At 38.2% G+C, this 24,200-nt stretch overlaps 1 protein-coding gene and 1 long non-coding RNA gene across 3 annotated transcripts in view; one reads left to right on the top strand and one right to left on the bottom strand.

Annotated features, from left to right (window-relative positions):
* The window catches only part of RPAP3 (RNA polymerase II associated protein 3), a 40,781-nt gene extending 27,627 nt beyond the window's left edge, over positions 1 to 13,154 (bottom strand). The window contains exons 1-5 of the mRNA XM_086713582.1: positions 13,040 to 13,154; positions 9,969 to 10,152; positions 8,818 to 8,958; positions 4,948 to 5,070; positions 3,990 to 4,117 (exon numbers count right to left, since the gene is read on the bottom strand). Of these exons, the coding sequence (XP_086569708.1) occupies positions 3,990 to 4,117; positions 4,948 to 5,070; positions 8,818 to 8,958; positions 9,969 to 10,121 (545 nt within the window). The 5' untranslated portion in view covers positions 10,122 to 10,152; positions 13,040 to 13,154. The remainder of the gene's footprint in view (positions 1 to 3,989; positions 4,118 to 4,947; positions 5,071 to 8,817; positions 8,959 to 9,968; positions 10,153 to 13,039) is intronic.
* The window catches only part of LOC147579200 (uncharacterized), a 40,663-nt gene continuing 29,384 nt past the window's right edge, over positions 12,922 to 24,200 (top strand). For both annotated transcript variants that reach the window (XR_015253653.1, XR_015253652.1), the window contains exons 1-2: positions 12,922 to 13,429; positions 16,720 to 16,839. This is a non-coding gene — a long non-coding RNA (uncharacterized LOC147579200). The remainder of the gene's footprint in view (positions 13,430 to 16,719; positions 16,840 to 24,200) is intronic.

Here is a 24,200-nt window from a genome sequence, read left to right as displayed (position 1 = left end):
AAAAAGAACAAATGAAGCCCAAAGCCAGCAGAAAAAGGGAAATAATAAAGATTACAGCAGAAATAAAGGATACAGAAACTAAAAAACCACCAGAACAGGTCAATGAAACCAGAAGCTGATTCTGTGAAAAAATTAGTAAAATTGATAAACTCCTAGCCAGACTTATCAAACAGAAAAGAGAAAGAACCAAAATAAATGAAATCACAAATGAGAGAGGAGAAATAACTAACACCACAGAAATGCAAACAATTATAAGGAAAAAACTATGAAAAATTATATGCCAACAAACTGAAAGACTGGAAGAAATCGAAAAATGTCTGGAAACATATAAACTACCAAAACTGCAACAGGAAGAAATAGAAAACTTGAACACACCAATAACCAGCAAAAAATCAGTAATCAAAAATCTCCCATAAACAAAAGTTCAGGGCCAGATCAACTTCCCAGGGGAATTCTACCAAACACTGAAAGAAGAATTAATACCTATTATTCTCAAACTATTGCAAAAAAATAAAAATGGAATGAAAACTTCCAAATTCATTTTATGAGGCCAGCATTCCCAATTCCAAAACCAGACAAAGACTCTGCTAAAAAAGAGAACTAAGCTCCAATATCCCTCATGAACATGGATGCAAAAATTCTCAACAGAATACTAGCAAATCAAATCCAACAATACATTAAAAAAATCATTCACCACGATCGAGTGGGATTTACTCCTGGGCTGCAAAGGTGGTTGCAAATCAATTAACGTGATACACCACATTAATATAAGAAAGCATAAGAACCATATGATCCTTTCAATAAATGCAGAAAAAGCATTTGACAAAGTACAACATCCATCCATGATAAAAAAAAATCCTCAAAAAAGCAGGGATAGAGGGAACATATCTCTACATCACAAAGGACATATACAAAAAAACCCACAGCTAATACCATCCTCAATGGGGAAAACTGAGAGCTTGTCCTCTTCCAGTCAGGAACAAGTCAGGGATGTCCACTCTTACCACTGTCATTTAACACAGCACTGGAAGCCCTAGCCTCAGCAATCGGACAACAAAAAGAAATAAAAGTCATCCAAATTGGCAGAGATCAAACTTTCATTATTTGTAGATAATATGACACTCCATACAGAAAACCCAAAAGATTCCACCAAAAAATTGCTAGAACTGATATACAATTCAGTAAAGTCGCAGGATACACAATCAACGTAGAGAAATCTGTTGCATGTCTATACACCAATAATGAAGCAGCAGAAAAGAGAAATCAAGGAATCCTTTTTACATCTGCACCAAAAATCGTAAGACACCTAGAAATAAACCTAACCAAAGATGTAAAAGATCTGTACTCTGAAAACTATAAAACATTGGTGAAAGAAATTGAAGACAACACAAAGTGGAAAAACATTCAATGCTCCTGGATTAGAAGAGCAAATACTGTTAAAATGTCTATACTACCCAAAGCAATCTACACATTTAATGCAATCCCTATCAAAATACTACCGGCATTTTTCACAGAGCTAGAACAAACAAGACTAGTATTTATATGGAACCAGAAAAGACCCCAAATAACCAAAGCAATCTTGAAAAAGAAAGCAACACTGAAAGCATCAGAATTCCAGACTTCAAGTTATATTACAAAGCTGTGGTCATCAAGACAGTATGGTACTGGCACAAAAACAGACACATAGATAACCCAGAAATGGACCCACAAATATATGGCCAACTAATCTTTGACAAAGCAGGAAAGAATATCCAATGGAAAAAAGACAGCCTCTTCTGGGCACCTGGGTGGCTCAGTTGGTTAAGCATCTGACTTCGGCTCAAGTCATGATCTTATGTATCGTGGGTTCGAGCCCCAACTGTGCTCCGTGCTGACAGCTCAGAGCCTGGAGTCTGCTTCAGATTCTGTGTCCGCTCTCTCTCTCCCATGCTCATACTCCCAAGCTCATCCTCTGTCTCTCTCCCATGTCTCAAAAATAAATAAACATTAAAAAAAAATTTTTTTTTAAGCCTCTTTAACAAATGGTGTTGGGAAAACTGGATAGCAACATGCGGAATGAAACTGGACTACTTTCTTAAACTATACACAAAAATAAATAAATTCAAAATGGATGAAAGACCTAAATGTGAGACAGGAAACCATTAAAATTCTAGAAGAGAACACAGGTAGCAACCTCTCTGACCTAAACCATAGCAACTTCTTACTACGCATGTCTCCTGAGGCAAGAGAAGCAAAAGCAAAAATGAACTACTGGGACTTCATCAATATAAAAAGTTTCTGGGGGCACCTAGGTAGCTCAGTTAGTTAAGCATCTGGCTATTGATTTTGGCTCAGGTCGTGATCTGGTGGTCATGGGATTGAGCCCTGTGATGAGCTCTGCACTGATAGGGCAGAGTCTGCTTGGGATTCTCTCTCTCCTTCTCTCTCTGCCCCTCCTCCACTTGTGCTCTCTCTCAAAATAAATATATAAACATTTAAAAAAATAGCTTCTTCACAGCAAAGGAAATAATAAAACTAAAAGGCAATCTTCAGAATGGGAGAAGATATCTGTAAATGGCATATCTGATAAAGGTTTAGTTACCAAAATCTATATAGAACTGATCAAACTTAACACCCAAAACAACAAATAATGCAGTGAAGAAGTGGGCACAAGACATGCATAGTGATTTCTCCAAAGACGTACAGACAGCTAACAGACACATGAAAAGATGCTCAACATCACTCATCATCAGGTAAATACAAATCAAAACTGCAATGAGGTATCACCTCACACCTGTTAGAATGGCTACAATTAACAATGCAGGAAACAACAGATGTTGGTAAGGATGTGGAGAACAGGGAACCCTTTTACCCTGTTGATGGGAAGGCAAACTGGTACAGCCACTGTGGAAAACAGTATGGAGGTTCTTCAAAAAGTTAAAAAGAGTTTAATGCTTACCCAAAGCATTAAAAAATACTAAATACACGCACCCTGATGTTTATATCAACATTATCAATAGCCAAATTATGGAAAGAGCCCAAATGTCCATCAACTGATAAATGGATAAAGAAGATACGGTATCTATACACAACGGAATATTACTTAGCCATCAAAAAGAATGAAAGCTTGCCATTTGCGTCAACACAGATGCAGCCCGAGAGTATTATGCTAAATGAAGTCAGTCAGAGAAAGACAAATACCATATAATTTCACTCATATGTGGAATTTAGAAAACAAATCAAATGAACTGGGGTGGGAGGGAGAGAGACAAAGCAAGAAACAGACTCTTAACTTTCGTGAACAAACTGAGGGTTGCTGGACGGGAGGTGGTTAGGCTGGGGTGGGGGGATAGGTTAAGCAGATGATGGGTATTAAGGAGTGCACTTGTAATGAGCATCAGGTGTTGTATGTAAGTGACAAATCACTACATTCTATACCTGAAACTAAAATTACACTGTATGTTAACTGGAATTTCAATAAAAACTTGGAAGAAAAAAAAAAAATGAAGACCCCATCCCCATTTTCAAGGGAAGATGCCAGTTATCTTTTTATGATGTATGGTTCCCAAATACTACTCTGCATGCAAATGCCAAAATTTGGGACAAGTTTTTACCACTTTATGTTGAAAATCTGGAAAAGAAAGGCCATGTGGGAAATTTTCATAAAGCCAAATTGATTTCATTTAAAAGACTGCTCTAAGATTATGTCCTTAATACTGCCAAATGCTCTTTTGTTCAAGAAATTATAATGAAAGCAAATGACTGTAGGTTTGTTTTACTATGCTTAGTAATGAGAATAAAAAGTCAGTAACACTATTAAAAAAAAAAAATAAGTATGTGTTTGGAGTTTCTCTATGACTTTTCAAGGCTTAGTAACTCATGCCTTTTTACCTCTGAATATTATGTCATTGCCTGGGTGTATGAAAGATTCTTTTCTTCAATTAGTGTTGACACACACATAAAATATACACACACATAAAATATTCACACACATTATGGAAATCCCTTACTTTTTCAACCTAAAGTACGCTGACGCTCTGTTTGTTGGCAACACAGGATTATACGGATCAGCATCCATGCCTTTGGTGTAGCATTCAATCGCTTCATCATATTTTCCTTGTTTGAAGTATTTATTGCCCTGAAAAAGCATATGAGTCAGATACATACTGGCACAGAATTCCAGAGACATTTGCTTTCAATATTATGCATAGCTTTCTAACTCATTAGCTCTGTAATCAAGGTTAACAGTAAAGAAAAGAGAATTAAGCAAAACGGTCTTTCAACAAACGCTGATAATTCGCTATATAGTCATCGTATGGGCACAATCCAAAAGCCCTGGTAGAAAAACGAGTAACACACCTAGCATTATATACCTTTTACTGACAATAACCCACAGAAATGTAACAAAAGAAAGGCATCAAGATGAAGTTTAATCTGAAAAGAGTTCCATCTTTTTGAAAAGCAAAAGGCTTTTTGAAAAGCCTAGTTTTATAACAAGGCTTTTCCAAAGAGGGATGTTTAACATTCCAAAAAGTAACCAAAGATGGCCTGTGATATGGAGGAGTGGAATTTAATACTCATGTCACGCTGATTTTAAGTTACTTTTGTCTACTACAAAAAATCTTAAAACGACTCTCTGTACAGTCCATGCACTTTACATATAGTAATTCCCTTAATATTCATAATAACCCATTGAAATTTACTAATAATATTAATCTGATATTTACAGTTAAGAAAACTGAGTTACAAGCAATTTAAAGAACTTGTCACAGGATCTGAACCCATGTAATCTGGTTTCAGAGCATAAATTCCTAATCAACAAGCTCTACTCTCTCTTGATATGGGTACAGCCAATAAAAACTTAAAATCTGAATACCCCCCAAACTATGTTGAAGAAATACTGGGAGCCATGTGATTTTCTACATATCCTGCTTACATGAAGGAAACTAATGCTAACCTAAAGAATACCTTTTCTTTTAGAGTAAGAGCCTTTTGTGAATCTACATGAATCCCATCTTCTTCTGACTCTGATTCTTGAGACACAGAATCATGGGTACTCTCTTCTTTATCAAGTTCATCAAGGATGCTGTCCTGAAATTGTAAGTAGGAAAACATAGTGTTCATAACTACATGACCATTAAAATAAAGAAGACATAAAAAAAGAAAAAAAAAAAAAAAGACACTCAATAGAACTTAGGTTGTTATCACCTAAAGACCTAAAGGTCTAAGGTTGCTTTCAACCCCAATAACCCCTCCTGGTTAGGATTATATCCAGAGAAAAATGTACCCTTAGAAAACCAAGATCCAAACCACTTAAAGAATCTACCTTTGAACACAAAGTAAGCTAAGTCAATAGGGTCCACAAAACACCCCTAGGTCACAAACTATTAGTAGTGAGGTATTAGCTTGACATAACCAAAGTTTGCAAATAACCCCAAATTAATATAATAAACAACCAATAGCCAAGAGAGTGTTTTTTACTAAAACGCTTTTTCCTTCCTTAATCTTAAAACATTAAAAACTGCTTGCAGAACACAATAACTCCTAATCGTCAAAAAACCTATGAGGTAAGTATAGTTACCCATTTTCCACTGCAAGGAACCAAAACACAGAAGTTTGTTAACTCAAAATCACTCAGCTAATAAGTGGTCAAGTCAGGATTTGAACCCAGGCAAATCTGACTCCTCTGTCCGCGGCTGTTATATTGTTTCTCAGCGAATTCCAAAAATATAGCAGACTATGAAAAAAAATATGTATTATGCTAGTCCCGCAATTCCCAATCTCTTTGGGATCACACTTTCCTTTCATGGTAATAAATCATCTCATGAACCCCATCAATATATTTTAAATATATATGATAAAAGAATGGTTTTTACAAAGAGATTTTAAACTAGTAAGCATTAAAGAGTTCGCTAAAGCTCATTTAAATATTTTTTAAAGTTTTTATTTATTTTGGGGAGAGAGAGGCAGAGTGTGAGTGGGGGAGGGCAGAAAGAGAGAGAGGGAGAATCCAAAGCAGGCTCCAGCCTCTGAGCTGTCAGCGCAGAGCCCGACGCAGGGCTCCAACTCATGAATGGTGAGATCATGACCTGAGCCGAAGTCAGATGCTTAACCGACTAAGCCACCCAAGCACCCCCACTAAAGCTCATTTAAACAAAAACTTCAATTATGTAAACAAAATCGTTTTTGCATTTAACAAACAGCATACTATTTTACGTAAAAAAAAAAAAAAGTATTGACAAATTAAAAAATAAAATCTATGCTTAGTTACACTGAATGAACATTAAGAGTTAGACTGAAGCTTAGCTGTGTGTTAGCATGAAGATTCCACAAATACCACCACCCTACCAACATTAACGAGACAAGATTATCCATTCCTGCTATGTTTATATGTGTATAACATCACCAGCAGCAGGACACTAAAGCAGGATGCTCAGATCTGAACTAGAGCGGATGGTAAGTAAACACCTATTATCTTGCATAGATACACTAAAATGACATCAAGCAATGCAGTACATCATGACAGCATTGACCACACAAAGGAGGAGTTCAATCAGTATCTGTTGAATGAACAAACGTTTGTGTAGAAAGCACCTCTCTAGGTAATGATCTGAGATGATGCCTTTCAAGAAAAAGCATTATAAGATACCACCTTATGAAAAGGAAAAGGCTACATAATGAGGGGTAAGGTCACAAAAAATGAAAAGTGGACTATATAATACCCAGCAGAGTAAAAGTCATGTTCAGAAAGTATCATTTCCCACAGTAATAAATCCAAGACCTAAAACCATACTTCTCTTACATCAGGACAATACTGAAACAGATAGCAAACTATTTAATTAATAGTGCCAGCTCCATCTTGAGTCAATTAGCCTTGGTTTCATTAAGAAAAATACAACTAATTTGGAAAACCACTAAGCAGTATCTTCTAAACCTAAATGTGTATATAAAGTATGACCTGGCAAATTCCCCCTGGGTGCTTATATCCATCAAAAGACACATACAATAATGTTCATAACAGGTTTGTTCATAATAGCAACCCAAATGTATGTCAACAGAAGAATGGATACACAAATTGTGATATACTCTCACAATGGAATTCTGATCAGCAATGAAAAAAAGAAATTACTGCTACTGACAATACAGATCAATGTCAGATAATGCTAGCAACCAAAGCTAAACAAAAAGAGTGCATACTATATAATACATTTATATGAAATTCCATAACCGGCAAAACTCATCTAAAATATTAGAGATCACAACAGCAGCTACCTTTGGGGGGCAATCAATTGAAAAGGGAGGTTTCTGAGATGCTGGAAATGTCTTATATCTTGATGTGGATGGTGGTTTCTCAAGTATATATATGAGCAAAAATTCAGATTTTTGCATTTACTGTATGTATAACCGCAAATAAAAATGTTAAACAGGGGCGCCTGGGTGGCGCAGTCGGTTAAGCGTCCGACTTCAGCCAGGTCACGATCTCGCGGTCCGTGAGTTCGAGCCCCGCGTCAGGCTCTGGGCTGATGGCTCAGAGCCTGGAGCCTGTTTCCGATTCTGTGTCTCCCTCTCTCTCTGCCCCTCCCCCGTTCATGCTCTGTCTCTCTCTGTCCCAAAAATAAATAAACGTTGAAAAAAAATAAATAAAAAAAAAAAAAAGTTAAACAGTAAAGTGCAAATAAAATAACAAACACAAAAATCACAAGAGTGGTTATCTATGGAAGTAGAGGGGGAGAAAAGAAGATGGGGTAGGAAAGGAGCACACTGGTAGCTTCAACAGGACTGAAAAATTCTCTGTAAGTTACATGGTGGGCTCACATATTCATTTTATTATTATGCTTTAGACCATATATCTTCACTTACTCTTTTGTATAAATCGACTATTACATTAATACTTTCAGAAAGACTAAAAAGGAACATATATTTCAATCAAACCAAATCAACCCTTAAGGTGGGTGAGAGTCTAGAATAAGGCTGACTAACAGATTGCCTTTCACAGGCTGACCTAATGATGGCTGCTTGAAGCACTACGTAGAGGGTTCGGAGGCAGAGTACTGGTGGTAATTTTCCAGTTATACCATGTGTTACGTGTGGGAGATGGGAGGCAAACAGATTTACCCTCATCTAGAAGGGTGAAGCCCATTCTCTGGGGATCAAGATAGGCCTACTTTTATTGTCCCATAGCCACAGCCCCAAGACTAGACACTAAGACATTCCCTCTCAACCAGTATTAGGTCCTTCAGTCTATATAAAAACATATAGCAGAGTCCTTCTTTTCTGGGAGTTATTACTATCTTAGAATTCTGGCTGTCTAGGGATTAGAGACGGTGGGGAGGAGGGATGTGGGTGCAAGTATTAATGGACAGCACAAGAGAGATCTTTGTGGCGATGCCATATTTTTGAGTTCTAAATGCCATGGTGGTTACCCAAGTGTTCATGGGATAAAATGGCACAGAACTATATACATTGTACCATATCGATTTCCTGGTTTTGATACTGCACTGTAGTTAAGGAAGATATAACCACTGGGGTAAACTGGAAGAAGAGTACACTGGACCTCCACATATTATTTTTGCAAAAAGAGAAAAAAGGAAGAAAAAAATAGGAAAAAAAGAACAGAACACTGGCTGTTTTAGCCACTATACACTGAAAGAGGGCTGCAAGAGAAAAAAATAATGTAGCAAATTGAAGAGCACTATGAATGAATTTGTATCCACATAAAACAATCCAAATGACAAAAACAGGCGTAAGAACTTTATTTTTCATTTAACCCATGACTCTTAGCTAACTCTAAGATAACTTTATTCAAATACTAAGAAGCACAAGAGTAGATTAACTTACCACATCAAGTTTTGCCCATGCTTCATAATCGTAAGATTTTATCCTGTTTTTTGTGTTTTCATCTTTGGTTTTTTTAGAAGACTCTTTAGGTTTGCCTTTCTTCTTTTTCCTAAAATTCCCATTTCGAATAGGAGGTAAATTCTAGGGACAGGGGAAAAAAACACACACAACGTTTTAAGCCCTGCTCTATTAATTACATTTTTGTCTAACTAGCAATGTTTAAAATTCGCACTAAATTATACCTTCAAGTAGGAAGTACTTTTTATTTTTTAAGTATGTAAAAACATCAATTTACCATCTTCACTTATAATTCATGCCTGAAATGTTAAATTCATTCTCTGACAAATGTTAAACATTGTTTAGTCACAAGAAAAGTTAGTATCTAGAAAGTTTCATTATACATTTAATTTCCAATCCTAAATGCACACTTCCAAACCTGCCTGATCTTCAGCCTTACTATAATGAATTAGCAGTAGTACAACAGCAAACTGAACTGCCTCCACATCATTAGTATGAAAAAGCTATCCATATTTAAATGCATACTCTTAAGAAAAACGTTTGGTTGTACCATCTACGTTTTACGCTAATAGTGTATGTTAACATATCATGAAATATATAATTATATACGATCTGTATAATATATATACACACTAAATATTGTATGATGTTACTCATTTACCTTAAGAATTATCACATGGCCTTCCTTTCAGGAACTATTCGCTAAGTCTTAAAACGTCTTCATGTAGTTAATATAAATAATTACAAAGACTTTAAAAAACAGAATTTTTCAGAATGCCGACAGGCAGCAAATCACTTCAAATTCAGTATTTTCACAAAACATTTTAAAAAGTTGTGCTTTGGGGCACCTAGGTGCCTCAGTCAGTTCAGCATCAGACTTCGGCTCAGGTCATGATCTCATGCTTCATGGGTTCAAGCCTCGTGTCAGGCTCTGTGCTGACAGCTCAGAGCCTGGAGCCTGCTTCGGATTCTGTGTCTCCCGCTCTATCTGTCCCTCCTCTGCTTGTGCTCTGTCTCTCTCTCTCTCTCTCTCTCAAGAATAAACAAACATTAAAAAAAAATTTTTAATGGTTCTGCTTCTCTTTAAACTAGTTATGCTGGAGGCTAAAGTAGGATTTAATTAAGAAATTTACCTCTTCAGGAACACCATTCTGTCTTCTTAGTTCCATATCCTTCTGCTTAATATCCTTTTCCCAGTTTTCTAAATCTCTCATAAAGTCTTGTAATTCTTCTGCATTTTGTTTCACTTGTAGTTGTAATTCAATTGCTTTATTTGTCGAAGTCATTATGGCCTGCAGAGTTTTGACCAACCAATCTCTGACAAGAATTAAACAAAAATATTTGGTTTATTTTTTTGAAGCTTAGCTAATTATTTTTTACCACTTCATAAATGGTCAAAAAAACATAGAGGAGAGCCTAAAGTGATGCTGAAGAAAGAAAACATCAGTATATTATTTTTTAGATGAATCAATGTTTGCTGAATGAACAAATGAAAGACAGACAAGTCTGGGAGTTGCTGCAATCAATGTAAATGAAAGGCAATGAGGAAATCACTGAAATTAGCAAGTAGCCCATGGTAGCAGACTGTCTGCCCATCTCTAGCTTATAAATTAATCCTAATTATCTCCTTTACTCCTTTTCAAAATTTATTGAACTTCTGCTATGTGACAGGCCCTGTAAAAACAAGACAAGGTCTTACGTCTAGTGGAGAAGGAAGCAAAATAATCAAGTACTGAGCAACAAAATATTAGGCTAGGCAGGGTTTCTTAACCTTAGGGCTATCAATATTTTGGGACAGATTATTCTTTGTGGTAGGAGATGTGTCCTACGCATTGTAAGATGGTTGGCAACATCTCTGGCCTCTTCCAACTAGGTAGAGGTATTCCCCCTCCCCTTCAGACTGTGACAAAGTGCTCCAGACACTGTTAAATGTCACCTGGGAGGCATAATTAACTCCTGGTTGAGAGCAACTGTGCTAAATAAAGGTACACAGAGATGCTGTGGGACTGACAACAAAGGACAGGCATAAATCAGATGGTGGGTAGGGTGGTGGGTTCAAGGAAAGAGTCCCCAAAGTTGCTGTAACTAGCCAAGCTTCAAATAGGCCAGCCAAGTGATTAACCATGGAGAAGTGGGCAGGCAGACTGAAGGACTAAGAGAATGATGAGAGAGAAGGCCAAGGTGGCTATGGGACAGGTCTTGAAATGCCATGCCATGAGGTCTGAAAGCTATGTGAAAAGTATTATAGTGGGAAAATAAAAGATACTTGATGACTGATTCACATAAGGAGTGGGGGAGCAGAGGACTTAACCAGTGTCTTAGATTTCTGGCTTGGGAGCCTGGTTAAATGAGTAGTGCCATTTTGAGTCTGGATCACAATTTTAAAAGGAAAAAAAGGGGGCACCTGGCTGGCTCAGTTGGTGGAGCATGTGACTCTTGATTTTGGGGTTATGAGTTCAAGCCCCACATTGGGTGTAGAGATTACTTAAAAAAATTTTTCTTTAGACCTTTAAAAAAAAAGAAAGAAAGAAAAGGAAAAAGCTTCAGGATTGGAGGACAAGAGGAAAGGCAAATATCTCAGTTTGAGATATGCTGAACTGGGTGCTTATGGAAGATCAGGATATAACCAGTAGGTACTTATAGGTACACAGGGCTAGAGAGACAAATTTGAGTGTCGCTAGCATAAAGGTGGAAATTGCAATCATGGATTTGGACATGCTTAATCACTGTAACTACAGGTTTAGGTGGGGAAGGACTGGAACCTGGAAAACACTATCATTTGGGGAACAAGCAGAGGAAAAGATGCCAACACACATAGGAAAAACTAGGCAGCAACAACTAGAGAGTTGGTAGGAAAACTTGGGCGAGTAATTTCACCGAATAGAATTCTTAAGAGTTCAAGGTGAGAGGGGCGCCTGGGTGGCGCAGTCGGTTAAGCATCCGACTTCAGCCAGGTCACGATCTCGCGGTCCTTGAGTTCGAGCCCCGCGTCAGGCTCTGGGCTGATGGCTCAGAGCCTGGAGCCTGTTTCCGATTCTGTGTCTCCCTCTCTCTCTGCCCCTCCCCCGTTCATGCTCTGTCTCAAAAATGAATAAACGTTGAAAAAAAAAATTAAAAAAAGAGTTCAAGGTGAGAGAGGTTAGCAGTGCCAAATGACACAAAAATCATCTAAGAGTAATGAAAGTGCATTACATTTGGTCATGTAAAGATTTATTAAGAATTTTATTGAGATTTAAAGAAAAAGTGGAAATAAAATGAGATGCTGAGTAAATGAGATTATATTGGGATTAGCGTGATTCTTTAATAATCTAAAATTGCTCAGGAGTATAGTCTGGCGAAGAGAAACAAGATAAAATCTAGGAAAAAGGGTGAGTGATGGGATAAAGTTCCCAAAAAGGTGGGAGGGGACTCAAAGCTTAAGAGGAGTGGGGGAGTAGAAAGGGAGAGACAGAAATTAGAAAAATTAGTTTTCTAACGGTTGCAAATGCAGATAGGTCTTCTGACCCGTAGCCTGGCCCTAGAACCTAAACTAAGTTTAAGATTCTTTTCAGGCAGTGCCCATGTTTGATCACATATGTAGATCTCATTTGAAAAAGTAAAATAAAGCGAAACCAGTATAGTGCTTTGCTGGGGGCTCAAAAATAGGAATAAAGCCGCAGCAAGCCACTGTGATGCTGCAAAGCGTCGAAACCCTTTCCCATTTCATTCATCACCTCTGCTGCTCCCGCAGGCGCCATGGCTGCCAACGGTACCTGCGACGAGGCTCGAGTCCGAGCAAGCACCCAGAAACTTCCAGCGCGGGGCGTATCGCTTTCACACTCAATATCCGAGCGAACACTGCACACCGACGCCGACAGGGGGCGTGCCCCACCGCAGTTCTCTCGGGAGAGTGGATCTGCGGTCCGACCACCGCAAACCCGCCCAGTACCCCGGGCAGCCGGGGTGGAGGGACGGTCAGCAGAGCAGGCCGTCCAGACTCGGGCGCGCGGAGCAAGCCCCTTCCGGAACGCTTACCCGGGACGCCGCTACCCTGGACACCACCGCGCCCTCGCCGCCCACCCTCACGCCCTCACGCCCTCACGCCCTCACGCCCTCACGCCCTCCGCCTCACCCGGGACCCACGGCCGCGCGCCCCCTTCGAGCCACGCGACCCCAAAAGCCCCGTCGGCTGCCAAAGCCGGCGATAACGACAAGGCCAACTCACCTCACTAGGCCGTTACTGCCCGCAAGGCCGGCATCCCAGGCTCGTAGCAACTCACGCCGAGCCCCGCCTTCCTGAGCTTTCCCACAAGTCCCCGCGTGCCGTCGCCCCGCCCCCTGGCGTCCAGGCGGAGCATGCGCAGAAGGTCAGGTACAGTGCGCGGTTCTTCTCAGGGTACAATTAGAGAATTGACAGGTGCGTTAAAGCCGAATCAGACGTCTTGCCTGCTTGCACTATAACTAAACTTCACGGGAGATAACCCCCAAACTGCAGAGTCACCCTGACTTGTTCCGATTGCCAAAATAATAACTCCTTGACTATTTCCTTGGACTCCCCTCAAGATGATTTCATCCTGAATATTTGCCCTGCGGGTGTCTATAGGTCACGACCTTTGTAAGTACGATAATCATCTGAAAAAGTTACCGTTTCTCTATCTGAACAAAGGGTGTAATCTTGTAACTCTGACAAATGTGCAAGGTTGTTTTGTTTTGCTTCCTGTAAGTACTTGTATTTGACAAACCAATTCTTCAGTCTGCCTCTCTTCACCTTTGCGAGTAAACTCTGCTTTTCTAAGTGTATCTGACTCTGAGTCTTTCTTGGTCGTGTGTCAGTACTAAGGTTTCTCTTTAGAGTGCCCTGGCTTACAAAGAAGAAAGAATGTGAACCTTTTAACATTTCTTGCGTCTGCTTCCTGTATGAGTGAGCTTTCTTTAATTTTTCAGGACTCTAAAATTGTAAAACAAAAATAATTTCAAAAGTCCATGAAAACAAACGGAAGCAAAGAAACCTGTCAGTTCGAAACAACTCAGTGATCTCAGACATTAGCCTCAAAATCCAGTTCAGTGGCTCTCAGGCTTGACTGAACTTTGAAATCATCTATGGAGCATTTTAAAAAAAAATCTTATTTCTAGATTTTGTCCCCAGAGATTCCGATTTAATTCCCAGTGCAGCCTGGGAATCCTGATTTTTTAAAGCACAGGATACAATTGTTCATTTAAGACTGGGAGCCACCAATCCAGATAATCATCAATGAAAACCCACCCTGGGGTCCTCTCTTACAAGGGCAGATCATTAGCTCATCTTTCCCACTGTATATTTATATAGTATCTTTGTATTTTCACATCATGATAGTCAAATCATCGAGTGTATCATCAACATATTTACTAATGAAATGATCCTTTTGGTTTTGTGTTTTCAATTATAATAAATCATTTTAAAACAGATATTGATTTATGGATGTTCTTAACAAAAGCAATCTATTTTTTTAAATGAATTCTACCAGAGTCAATTGAGATGAGAGGGATGGGGGCTGCTGGCTCCTTTAGTAAAACCTCATAGACCCTTGGGTGAATCCTCCCTCCTATTTTTCTTCCTCTCAAGTCACATAATAGACAATTTCTTAGTGAGTACAGAAGCAAAGTGAAAGGAGTTAAATCAAATGGTCTTGATGGCCTTTGTTACCTAATTCTGAGGCTCACATTGTTCTACCAAAAACAGCTATGCCTGTAATGACCGCCTTCTCTCTTGTGAGCCCAGACATGGGCCATTGTAAGTTCTTTTCTAGAGTGCAGACTTCCCCACTTCTGTTGACATGTCTTCAAATAGTTTTCAACAAGGTTGGTAAATTATGCTTTTATGTCTCATTAATTAATTTCTTTTTAGGGAAAACAAACCCCAGTCATCTCAATTGCACTTATTGTTAATATCTGAATAGTCACTTTCAAAAAGGTGTCTCTATGTGTTCTATATGTTGAATTTCTAATAGTGGAAGTATATATAAATGTTTATTATTGCAAGAGTAAAATGCTGCAATTAATGATTATGAATGGTGTTAAGTTTGTCAATGGTGTTAATGTCTGAAAAAATTATTGACATCTTCAAAATAGCTAAATAAGGAAACACTCGGAAAGTTAATACGAATCTTAAGGAAAGGAATACTAGAGGCTCCTGGGTGGCTCAGTTGGTTAAGCGTCCAACTCTTGATTTCAGCTCAGGTCATGATCTCACAGTTCATGAAGTAGAACCCCACATCAGGCTCTGAGCTGACAGTGTGGAGCCTGCTTGAGATTCTCTCCCTTGCTCTGTCCCTTGTGTGCTCTCTCTCTCTCTCTCTAAAAAATAAATAAAACAATTTATGTATGGGGTTTAATTGCATGTGAGATAAAGCCCAGTATAAGAGTAGCTTAAACATGAGAGAATATTTCTCTCTCAAATAAAAGAAGACTGAATATGAGCAATCCAGGGTTGGTATTTGTCACAGACTTTGAGTCTGGAGTTCTCTCTTGTCCAGCAAGAGAGTGGATGCAGAATTGAATATGAAAGAGGCTAATGTCTGGGAGGAGACAAGAGCCCCCCACAGAGGTTTCATCTCCATATTTATTGAGCTCTCAAGATCTTACATACATGGTGAATGTGAAGAAAACTATCAGATGGTAATCATTAACTCGTATAAGAAGCAAAGGGCCTGGGGGCAAGTGGAGTTTGTGATCAGGTACATTGGTGTCAGATGGAAAGGAATTTTACTCATGATCCCATTATAGTATCTCACTACCTAGCCTCAGGTGCTTTCGCCCCATTGTGGTGGCTTTCTGCCCTAAGCTTTTTCCTAACCCATTTATGTAAGTAGAACCTATTTCTCCATAGGTATGATAATTTCAGTGTCAGACCCAGGCACCTTCAACCTTATGGCTCCATCATCTTCAGCATATGGCTTCCCTGGTGGCTCAAGATGGATGCTTAAGCTCCAGCCATCGTATCTGCAATCCAGACAGCAGGAAGGGGCAGGGTGGGAATAGTGGCCTTTAAGAACACTCCTTTTTCCATGCCACTGGCCAGGACTTAGACACGTGGCCACTCCTGGCTGCAAGAGAAGTTTTTACTCTTGGAAGTTATGTTGCTCATCTAAAAACAATTCAGGAAAAACAAGAGGAGAGCAGATATTGAAGGGAAATTAGTAACCTCTCTCATAGGCCTTCGTAAGTATTCTTTGAAAGAATGACAAACACATAAATGAGTCAATACTGCTAGAAATCCAAGCTCACTCTAGCCAGAGGAAAGGGGTTAAATTTTGTAACCCTGTTCTGCTACTTACTGAGAATGTGGCTTAACCTAAGCCTTAGTTGCCTAGGTAAAATTAAAATGGTAAAGATAAAAATAACTAATAGACTGAGCAAAATGTATGTAAAAACCCAACCTAGCACAGTCTGGGACAGCTTGAGATCTTAAATATTAATTCCTGCCCCTCCCTCCTTAGCAAAGCTAAGATCCAGACTCTGGGATGTGATTACTCCTACATTTCTGACTCTGTCTCCCACTTGACTGCTTGGAATACCTCTGAAGAGGTCTGTAAGGAGGATGAGTACTAGGCACCAGTAGATGAATGTTAAGGTTAATCACAGGGAACATGAGCTACCTCTCTTCATGAAAAATGAAATCTGTGTAATAAGCGAGACAGGTAAGCATTATCGTAAGTAATAAGCGTATTATACTTTTTACCTCACAACGTGATGGTAATATTATCCCCATCATACCAGTGAGGAAACTGATCTGAATAATTAAGAAATTTGCCTAGACAGCCAGCAAATGACAGGGTTTGGTGAGGTACCTGGCCATTCTGACTTCAGAGCCAGCACCTATGGCCACCGTGTTCTACTGACTCACTGTCTTGTTCATTTGACTGTTAGCTCCCCTGAGGAAGGACAAGATGAGGCCCTGTTTCATCCATCTGAATTTTAACTTGCCTGAGGTATTCCTTCATACCTGGCATTTTCCTAGCATCTGTGACCTACATCATCTGTTTACAGGTAAGAACTCTCTTTTTATCTCTCTTTATCTCCTCCTCCTCCCTCACTTCGGTCAACTCCCACAACCACAGAAGCTACATCCAGAAGCGTCCTTACGTTCCTTGTGGATGTGGTCAAGGGGGCTGGTTACAAGAGCTAGGGATCACCAGTCACCATTTACCGGACCCCATAATCTATGTGCAATGCTCCTTCCAATCTTTGTTTTTAGACTTTATTTTTTTTATAGAAGCTTTAGGGTTCCAATAAGCTGAGAGGAAGGTACCGAAATTTCCCATATACCTCCTGCCCATACATACCGAGCCTCTCTCATTATCAATATCAGTCATCAGAATAGTGCAATTTTTTACCAAAGATGAACTTAACATTGACACATCACAGGCACCCAGAGTCTTAACTTAGTTTAACTAAGACCCAGAGTCTAACTTTAGTTTAACTAAAGGTTCACTCTTAGTACTGCACAGTGGGTTTGGAAAAATTTATAACAACAATACATCCATCATTGTATCATACGGAATATTTTCACTGTCCTAAAAATCCTCTGTGATATGTCTATTCATCCCTCCCCATTACCTGCAACTCCGGGAACGACTGATCTTTTTTATTGTCTCCATAGTTTTCCTTTTTCCAGAATGTCGTATACTTGCAATCATACAGATGTAGCCTTCTTATATTGGCTTGTTTTCACTCAGTATAATGAATTTTAGGTTCCTCCATGTTTTTTCATGGCTTGATAACTCATTTCTTTCTAGCGCTGAATTATATTCTATTGTCTGGATGGACCACAGTTTATCCATTCACCTACTGAAGAGCATCCTGTTTGCTTCCAAGTTTTGGTAATTATGAATGCAGCTGCTATAAACATTCACATGCATGTTATTGTGTGGACATAAGTTTTCAGATCCTTTGGGTAGATACCAAGAAGAATAATTGCTGGATCATATGGTAAGAGTATGTTTCGTTTTGCGAGAAATTGCCAGACTGTCTTCCAATGTAACTGTCCATTTTGCGTTCCCACCAGTAATGAGTGAGAGTTCCTGTTGCTTCACATAAGTACCAGCGTTTGGTGTTGTCAGTGTTCCAGATTTTGGCCATCAAATAGGTCTATAGTGGTGACATGTTGTTTTAATCTGCATTTCCCTGATGACATTTGATGTGGAGCATCTTTTCATATGCTTATTTGCCATCTGTATATCTTCTTTGGGGCGGTGTTTGTTATGGTCCCATTTTTTAATTGAGTTGTTTTCTTATTGTTGAGTTTTAAGAGTTCTTTGTATGGGGCGCCTGGGTGGCGCAGTCAGTTAAGCGTCCGACTTCAGCCAGGTCACGATCTTGCGGTCCGTGAGTTCGAGCCCCGCGTCAGGCTCTGGGCTGATGGCTCGGAGCCTGGAGCCTGTTTCCGATTCTGTGTCTCCCTCTCTCTCTGCCCCTCCCCCGTTCATGCTCTGTCTCTCTCTGTCCCAAAAATAAATTAAAAACGTTGAAAAAAAAATTAAAAAAAAAAAGAGTTCTTTGTATACTTTACAAAGAACACAGTCTATTATCAGATGTGTATCTTGCAAATATTTTTTCCTAGTCTGTAACTTCTCCACCAATGTTCTTGCTACTGTTTTTCACAGACCAGATGTTTTTAATTTTAATGAAGTATAGCTTATCAACTTGTCTTTCATGAATCATGTCTTTGGTATTGTATCTAAAAAGGCATCACCATACCCAAAGCCATCTAGGTTTTCTCGTATGTTATCTTCTAGGAGTTTTATGGTTTTGTGTTTTACATTTAGATCTATGATCCATTTAGAGTTAACTTTTGTGAAGGGTATGAGACCTTTGTTTAGACTGATGTTTTTTACATGTAGATGTCTGGTTGTTCCAGAATCTTGTTGAAAATATCTTAACTCCATTCTATTACCTTGGCTCCTTTGTAAAAATCATTGGCAATATTTATGCGAGGCTATTTCTGGGCTCCCTATTCTGTTCCATCGAACTACTTGTCTTTTCTTTCACCAAACACCACACTGTCTTGATTACTGTAGCTGTAAAGTAAGGCTTGAAGTCAGGTAGCATAGTCCTTCAACTTTGTTCTTCTCTTCCAATATTGTGTTGGCTCTTCTGTGTCTTTTGCCCCTCCATATAAAGTTGAGAATTGATTTGTCAATACCTATAAAATAATTTGCTGGGATTTTGATTGGGATTCCATTGAATCTATAGATCAAGTTGGGAAGAATTGACATCTTGACAATATTGAATCTTCCTATCTGAACATGGAATATCTATCCCTTTACTTATTTTTACATCTTATTCATCAAAATGTTTTAATTTTCTTCATAAAGATCTTATATTTTGTCAGGTTTATACTTATTTCATTTTGGGGGATGCTAATGTAAATGGTATTTTGTTTTTCATTTCAAATTCTACTTATTCATTGCTGGTATATAGGAAACCAACTTACTTTTATATATTAACCTTGTATCCTTTAACCTTGCTATAAGCACTTATTAATTCCAAGAGGTTTTTTGTTGAGTCTTTCAGACTTTCTACATAGATGATCATGTCATCTGTGAATAAAGATAGTTTTATGTCTTCTTTTCCCAATAAGCATACCTTTTACTTCCTTTTCTTGCCATATTGCATTAAAAAGAGTATTGTGTTGAAAAAGGGTAGTGAGAGGGGACATTTTTGCCTTGTACCTGATTTTAGTGGGAAACTTTCAAGTTTCTCAGTATTAAGTGTGATGTTAGCTGTAAGTTTTTTGTATATTTTTTAAATCAAGTTGAGAAAGTTTCCTCTTTTTCCTAGTTTACTGTGAGCTTTTATTATGAGTGGGCATTGGATTTTGTCAAATGCTTTTTTTGCACCTATTAATATGATCATGTGCTTTCTCTTTTTTAGTCTGTTGATGTGCTAGGTTATATTAATTGATTTTTGAATGTTGAACCAGCCTTGCATACCTGGAATAAATTCTACTTGGTCACAAGTATAAATCACAAGATTTATATAATTCTTTTTATACTTTTTTTTGGATTCTATTTACTAATTTTTTTTTGAGGATTTTTACATCTATGTTCATGAGATATATTGGTCTGTCGTTTTCTTTTCTTGTAATGTCTTTGTCTGGTTTTAGTATCAGCATAATGCTGACCTCATAGAATTACTTAGGAAGCATTCCCTCTTTTTCTATCCTCTGAAAGAGATTGTAGAAAATTGGTTAAATTTCTTCCTTACCTATTTGACAAAATTCACCAGGAAACCCATCTGGGCCTGGTTCTTTCTCTTTTGGAAGGCTATTAATATTATTACTTCTTTAATAGATATAGGCCTATTCACATCATCTGTTATTTCTTGCATCTTTCAAGGAAGTCATTCATTTCATCTAGGATCGAATTTATGAGCATAGAGTTGTTCATAGTATTCCTTTACTATCCTTTTAATTTCCATAGAATCTGTTTTGTTGTTCTTCTTTCATTTTGATATTAATAATTTGTGTCCTCTCCTTTTTTCTTGGTTAGCCCAGCTAGAGGCGTATCAACTTTTTTGATCTTTTCAAAGAACTTTTAGTTTCATTGATCTTCTCTATTGGTTTCCTGTTTTCAATTTAATTGATTTCTGCTCTAATTATTATTATTTATTTTCTTCTACTTATGTTTTACTTAATTTTCTCTTCTTTTTCTAGTTTCCTAAGATGGAAACTTAGATGATTTATTTTAGATCTCTCTCCTTTTCTAATATATGCATTAAATGCTATAATTTTTTCCTCTAAGCACTGCATCTCACAAATTCTGGTAAGTTGTATTGTCATTTTCATTTAGTTCAAAATATTTTAAATTTTGTCTTGATGGGGCGCCTGGGTGGCGCAGTCGGTTGAGCGTCCGACTTCAGCCAGGTCACGATCTCGCGGTCCGTGAGTTCGAGCCCCGCGTCGGGCTCTGGGCTGATGGCTCGGAGCCTGGAGCCTGTTTCCGATTCTGTGTCTCCCTCTCTCTCTGCCCCTCCCCCGTTCATGCTCTGTCTCTCTCTGTCCCAAAAATAAAATAAAAAACGTTGAAAAGAAAAAATTAAAAAAAAAAAAAATTTTGTCTTGAGATTTTTTTTTCCTTGACTCGTGTTATTTAGAAGTGTGTTATTTAATGTCCGTGTATTTTAGGGTTTTCCAGTTATCTTTTGTTATCTTTTGAGAGCAGACATTGTAGGATTCTATTCTTCTGAATTTGTTAAAGAGTATTTTGTGGGCCAGAATGTGGTCTATCTTGGTGAACGACCCATATGAATATGAATGTTGGATGGAATAGTTTATGGATGTCAATGATATTCAATGTTGATTGATGGACAGTTTAACTGTCCTTAGTGATTTTCTGCCTACCAGGTCTGTCTGCTTCTGAGAACAAGATATTCGCATCTCCAACTATGATACTGGACTCATCTGTTTCTTCTATTTTATCAGATTTTGCCTCTTGGAATTTCATGCTCTGTTGTTATATGCATACACATTAAGAATTGTTACATCTTCCAGGTGCCTAGGTGGCTCAGTAGGTTAAGTGCCTTGACTCTTGATTTCAGTTCAGGTCATGATCTCATGGTTTGTGGGTTTGAGCCCCACTGCCCAGGATTCTCTCTCTCTCCCTCTCTCTCTGCCCCTCCCCCACTCGTGCATGCTCTTTCTCTCTCTCTGTCTCTCTCAAAATAAATAAACATTTTAAAAAATACAAAGAATTGTTATATCTCCTTGCAGAGTTGACTCCTTTATCGTTATGTAACGCCCTTTTTTTTTCCCCTGATAACTTTCCTTACTTGAAGTCTAGTCTGTCTGAAATTAACATAGTGATGCCTGCTTTCTTTTGATTAGTGCTAGCATGGTATTTTTTTCTCTATCCATTTACTTTCTATCTATGTGTGTCTTTATATTTGAAGTTGGTTTCTTGTAGACAACATATAATTGATTCTTGTGGGGTTTTTTTAATGTTTTATTTATTTTTGAGGGTGGGAGGGGCAGAGAGAAAGGGACAGAGGATCCAAAGAGGGCTCCATGCTGCCAGTGCAGAACCAGACGCAAGGATCAAACTCACTAAGCATGAGATCATGACCTGAGCTGAAGTCAGAAGCTTAACCGACTGAGCCACCCCCCTTTGATCCACTATGACAATCTCTTTTATATGTTGCACTTAGACCACTGACATTCAAAGTGACTATTGATATAGTTGAATTAATATGTACCATATTCAATACTGTTTTGTATTTGTTGTCCTAGGTCTTTGTTCCTATTTTTGTTTCCCATTCTTTTTCTGGCTTTCATGCTCTTTAAAAAAAAAATTTTTTTTTACATTTATTTATTTTTGAGAGACAGAGTGCCAGCAGGGGAGAGGCAGAGAGAGAAGGAGACATAGAATCTGAAACAGGCTCCAGGCTCTGAGCCTGGCTTTTATATTCTTAATTGAGCTTTTCATGTGATTCCATTTTTTTCTCCTTTCTTAGTAGATCCATTATATTTCTTTTTTTTTTTTTTTTTTTTTTTTTACTTTTTAAAATCATTATCCTAGATTTTGCAATATACATTTACAATATTAATCCATATCCACTTTCAAATAACACTATGCCACATCATGGGCAATTGGAGTACCTTATACTAAGAAAATAACTCTAATCCCTTCCTCTCATCCCTTGTACCTGTTATGAATTTCATTTATATGTAAGGATAAATATATACATATATATCCATAATACATATATGTATACAAGTATACATAAGTATGTGTGTGTGTGTGTATATATATGCATAATATATGTGATAGAACACATTATTGCTGTCGTTATTTTGTATATGTGCAGCCAAAGTGAGCATTTGCTACTGTTATTCTGAACAAACTGTTGTCTTTTAGAGAAATTAATAATAAGAGAAATAAAAGTTTTTACTTTATCTTCACGTTTCACTTCTTCTTTTCCTTCTCTCCAAAGAACTTCTTTTAAAAAAATTTGTTTAATTAAGAAAGTCTTTGAGGCACCTGTCTGGCTCAGTCAGAAGAGCATGTGACTCTGATCTCAGGGTTGTAAGTTCGAGCCCTACATTGGGTACAGATGTTACTTAAAAATAAAGTCTTCAAAAAAAAAAAAAAAAAAGACAGTCTTTATCTCTCCTTCCATTTTGAAGAATAATTTTTCAGGGTCCAGAATTCTAGGCTGGTGGGTTTTTTCCTGTCAACATTTTAAATATTTCACATCATTCTCTTCTGGATTGCATGGTTTCTGAGGGGAAATCAGATGTAATTCTTATCTTTGTTCCTCTGTAGGTAAGATTCCCCCCACCCCCGGCTTCTTTCACAATTTTTCTTTATGTTTGATTTTCTATAATTTGAATATGATATGTCAAAGTAGAGTTGGGGTTTTTTTGACATTTATTCTGCTTGGTGTTTTCTGAAATTTCTGGATCTCTGGTGATGTCTGTCATTAATTGGGGGAAATTCTCAGTCATTATTGTTTCAAATATTTCTTTTGTTCCTTTCTCCCTTTCTTCTCCTTCTGGTATTCTCATTATGTGTATGTTACACCTTTTGTAGTTGTCCTACAGACCTTGGATATTTGTCTTGGATGTTTTTCAGCCTTTGTTCTCTTGCATTTTGGTTTTGGGGATTCTTTTGAGCTATCCTCAAGCTCAGAGATTCTCTCCTCATTCTCTCCTCAAATGTGTCCAGTCTGCTAATAAGCCCATCAAAGGTATTCTTCATTTCCGTTACAGTGTTTTCATCTCTAGAATTTCTTTTTGGTTCTTTCTTAGGCTTTCCATTTCTCTGCTTACATTTTGCCCATCAGTTCTTGCATGCTGTCTACTTTATTTATTATAGCCCTTAACATATTAATCAGTTGCTTTAAATTCCTTATCTGATGATTCCAACATCCCTGCCATGTCTGTTTCTGATGTTTGCCCTATAGCTTCAAATTATGTTACTTCACCTTTTGGTATGCCTTGCTGATTGCCAGGCTTGGTAAATAGGCCTTTAGTAACGTGGTGCTGAGGTGTGGGGAGAGGGGAAACGTCCTACAATGATTGTGGCTGAGTCTTTTAGTGAGCCTGTGCCTCTGGATTGAGAATTTCACAAGTGTTTCTCAGAAGGTTTTTTTCTCCCCCTTTGTGTGTGAGAGGATGGCTAAAGTGGGTTGATTTGGGTATTTCCCTTCCCCAGATCAGTTAGGCTCTAATAATATTTCAGCAGGTTAGCCTGTGGCTAACAAGTTTCCCCCAAAGGCAGCCTTTGTTAAGGACAGAGTGCTCTAGTTATTTCAAAATGATTCCACCTCTCCTCCCTATGCCAGAAGCCCAAGGGGGTTTCTCTCTGATACACTCTATGGGACCTGGCGGAACTCCAAGAGGTAAATCT

Source organism: Puma concolor, chromosome B4 (genome assembly GCF_028749965.1).
Source record: "Puma concolor isolate L17-30 chromosome B4, mPumCon1.1.hap2, whole genome shotgun sequence".
NCBI lineage: Eukaryota > Metazoa > Chordata > Mammalia > Carnivora > Felidae > Puma > Puma concolor.
The sequence above is the reverse complement of the archived record's forward strand: the minus strand, read 5'-3'. Positions and strand labels throughout refer to the sequence as shown.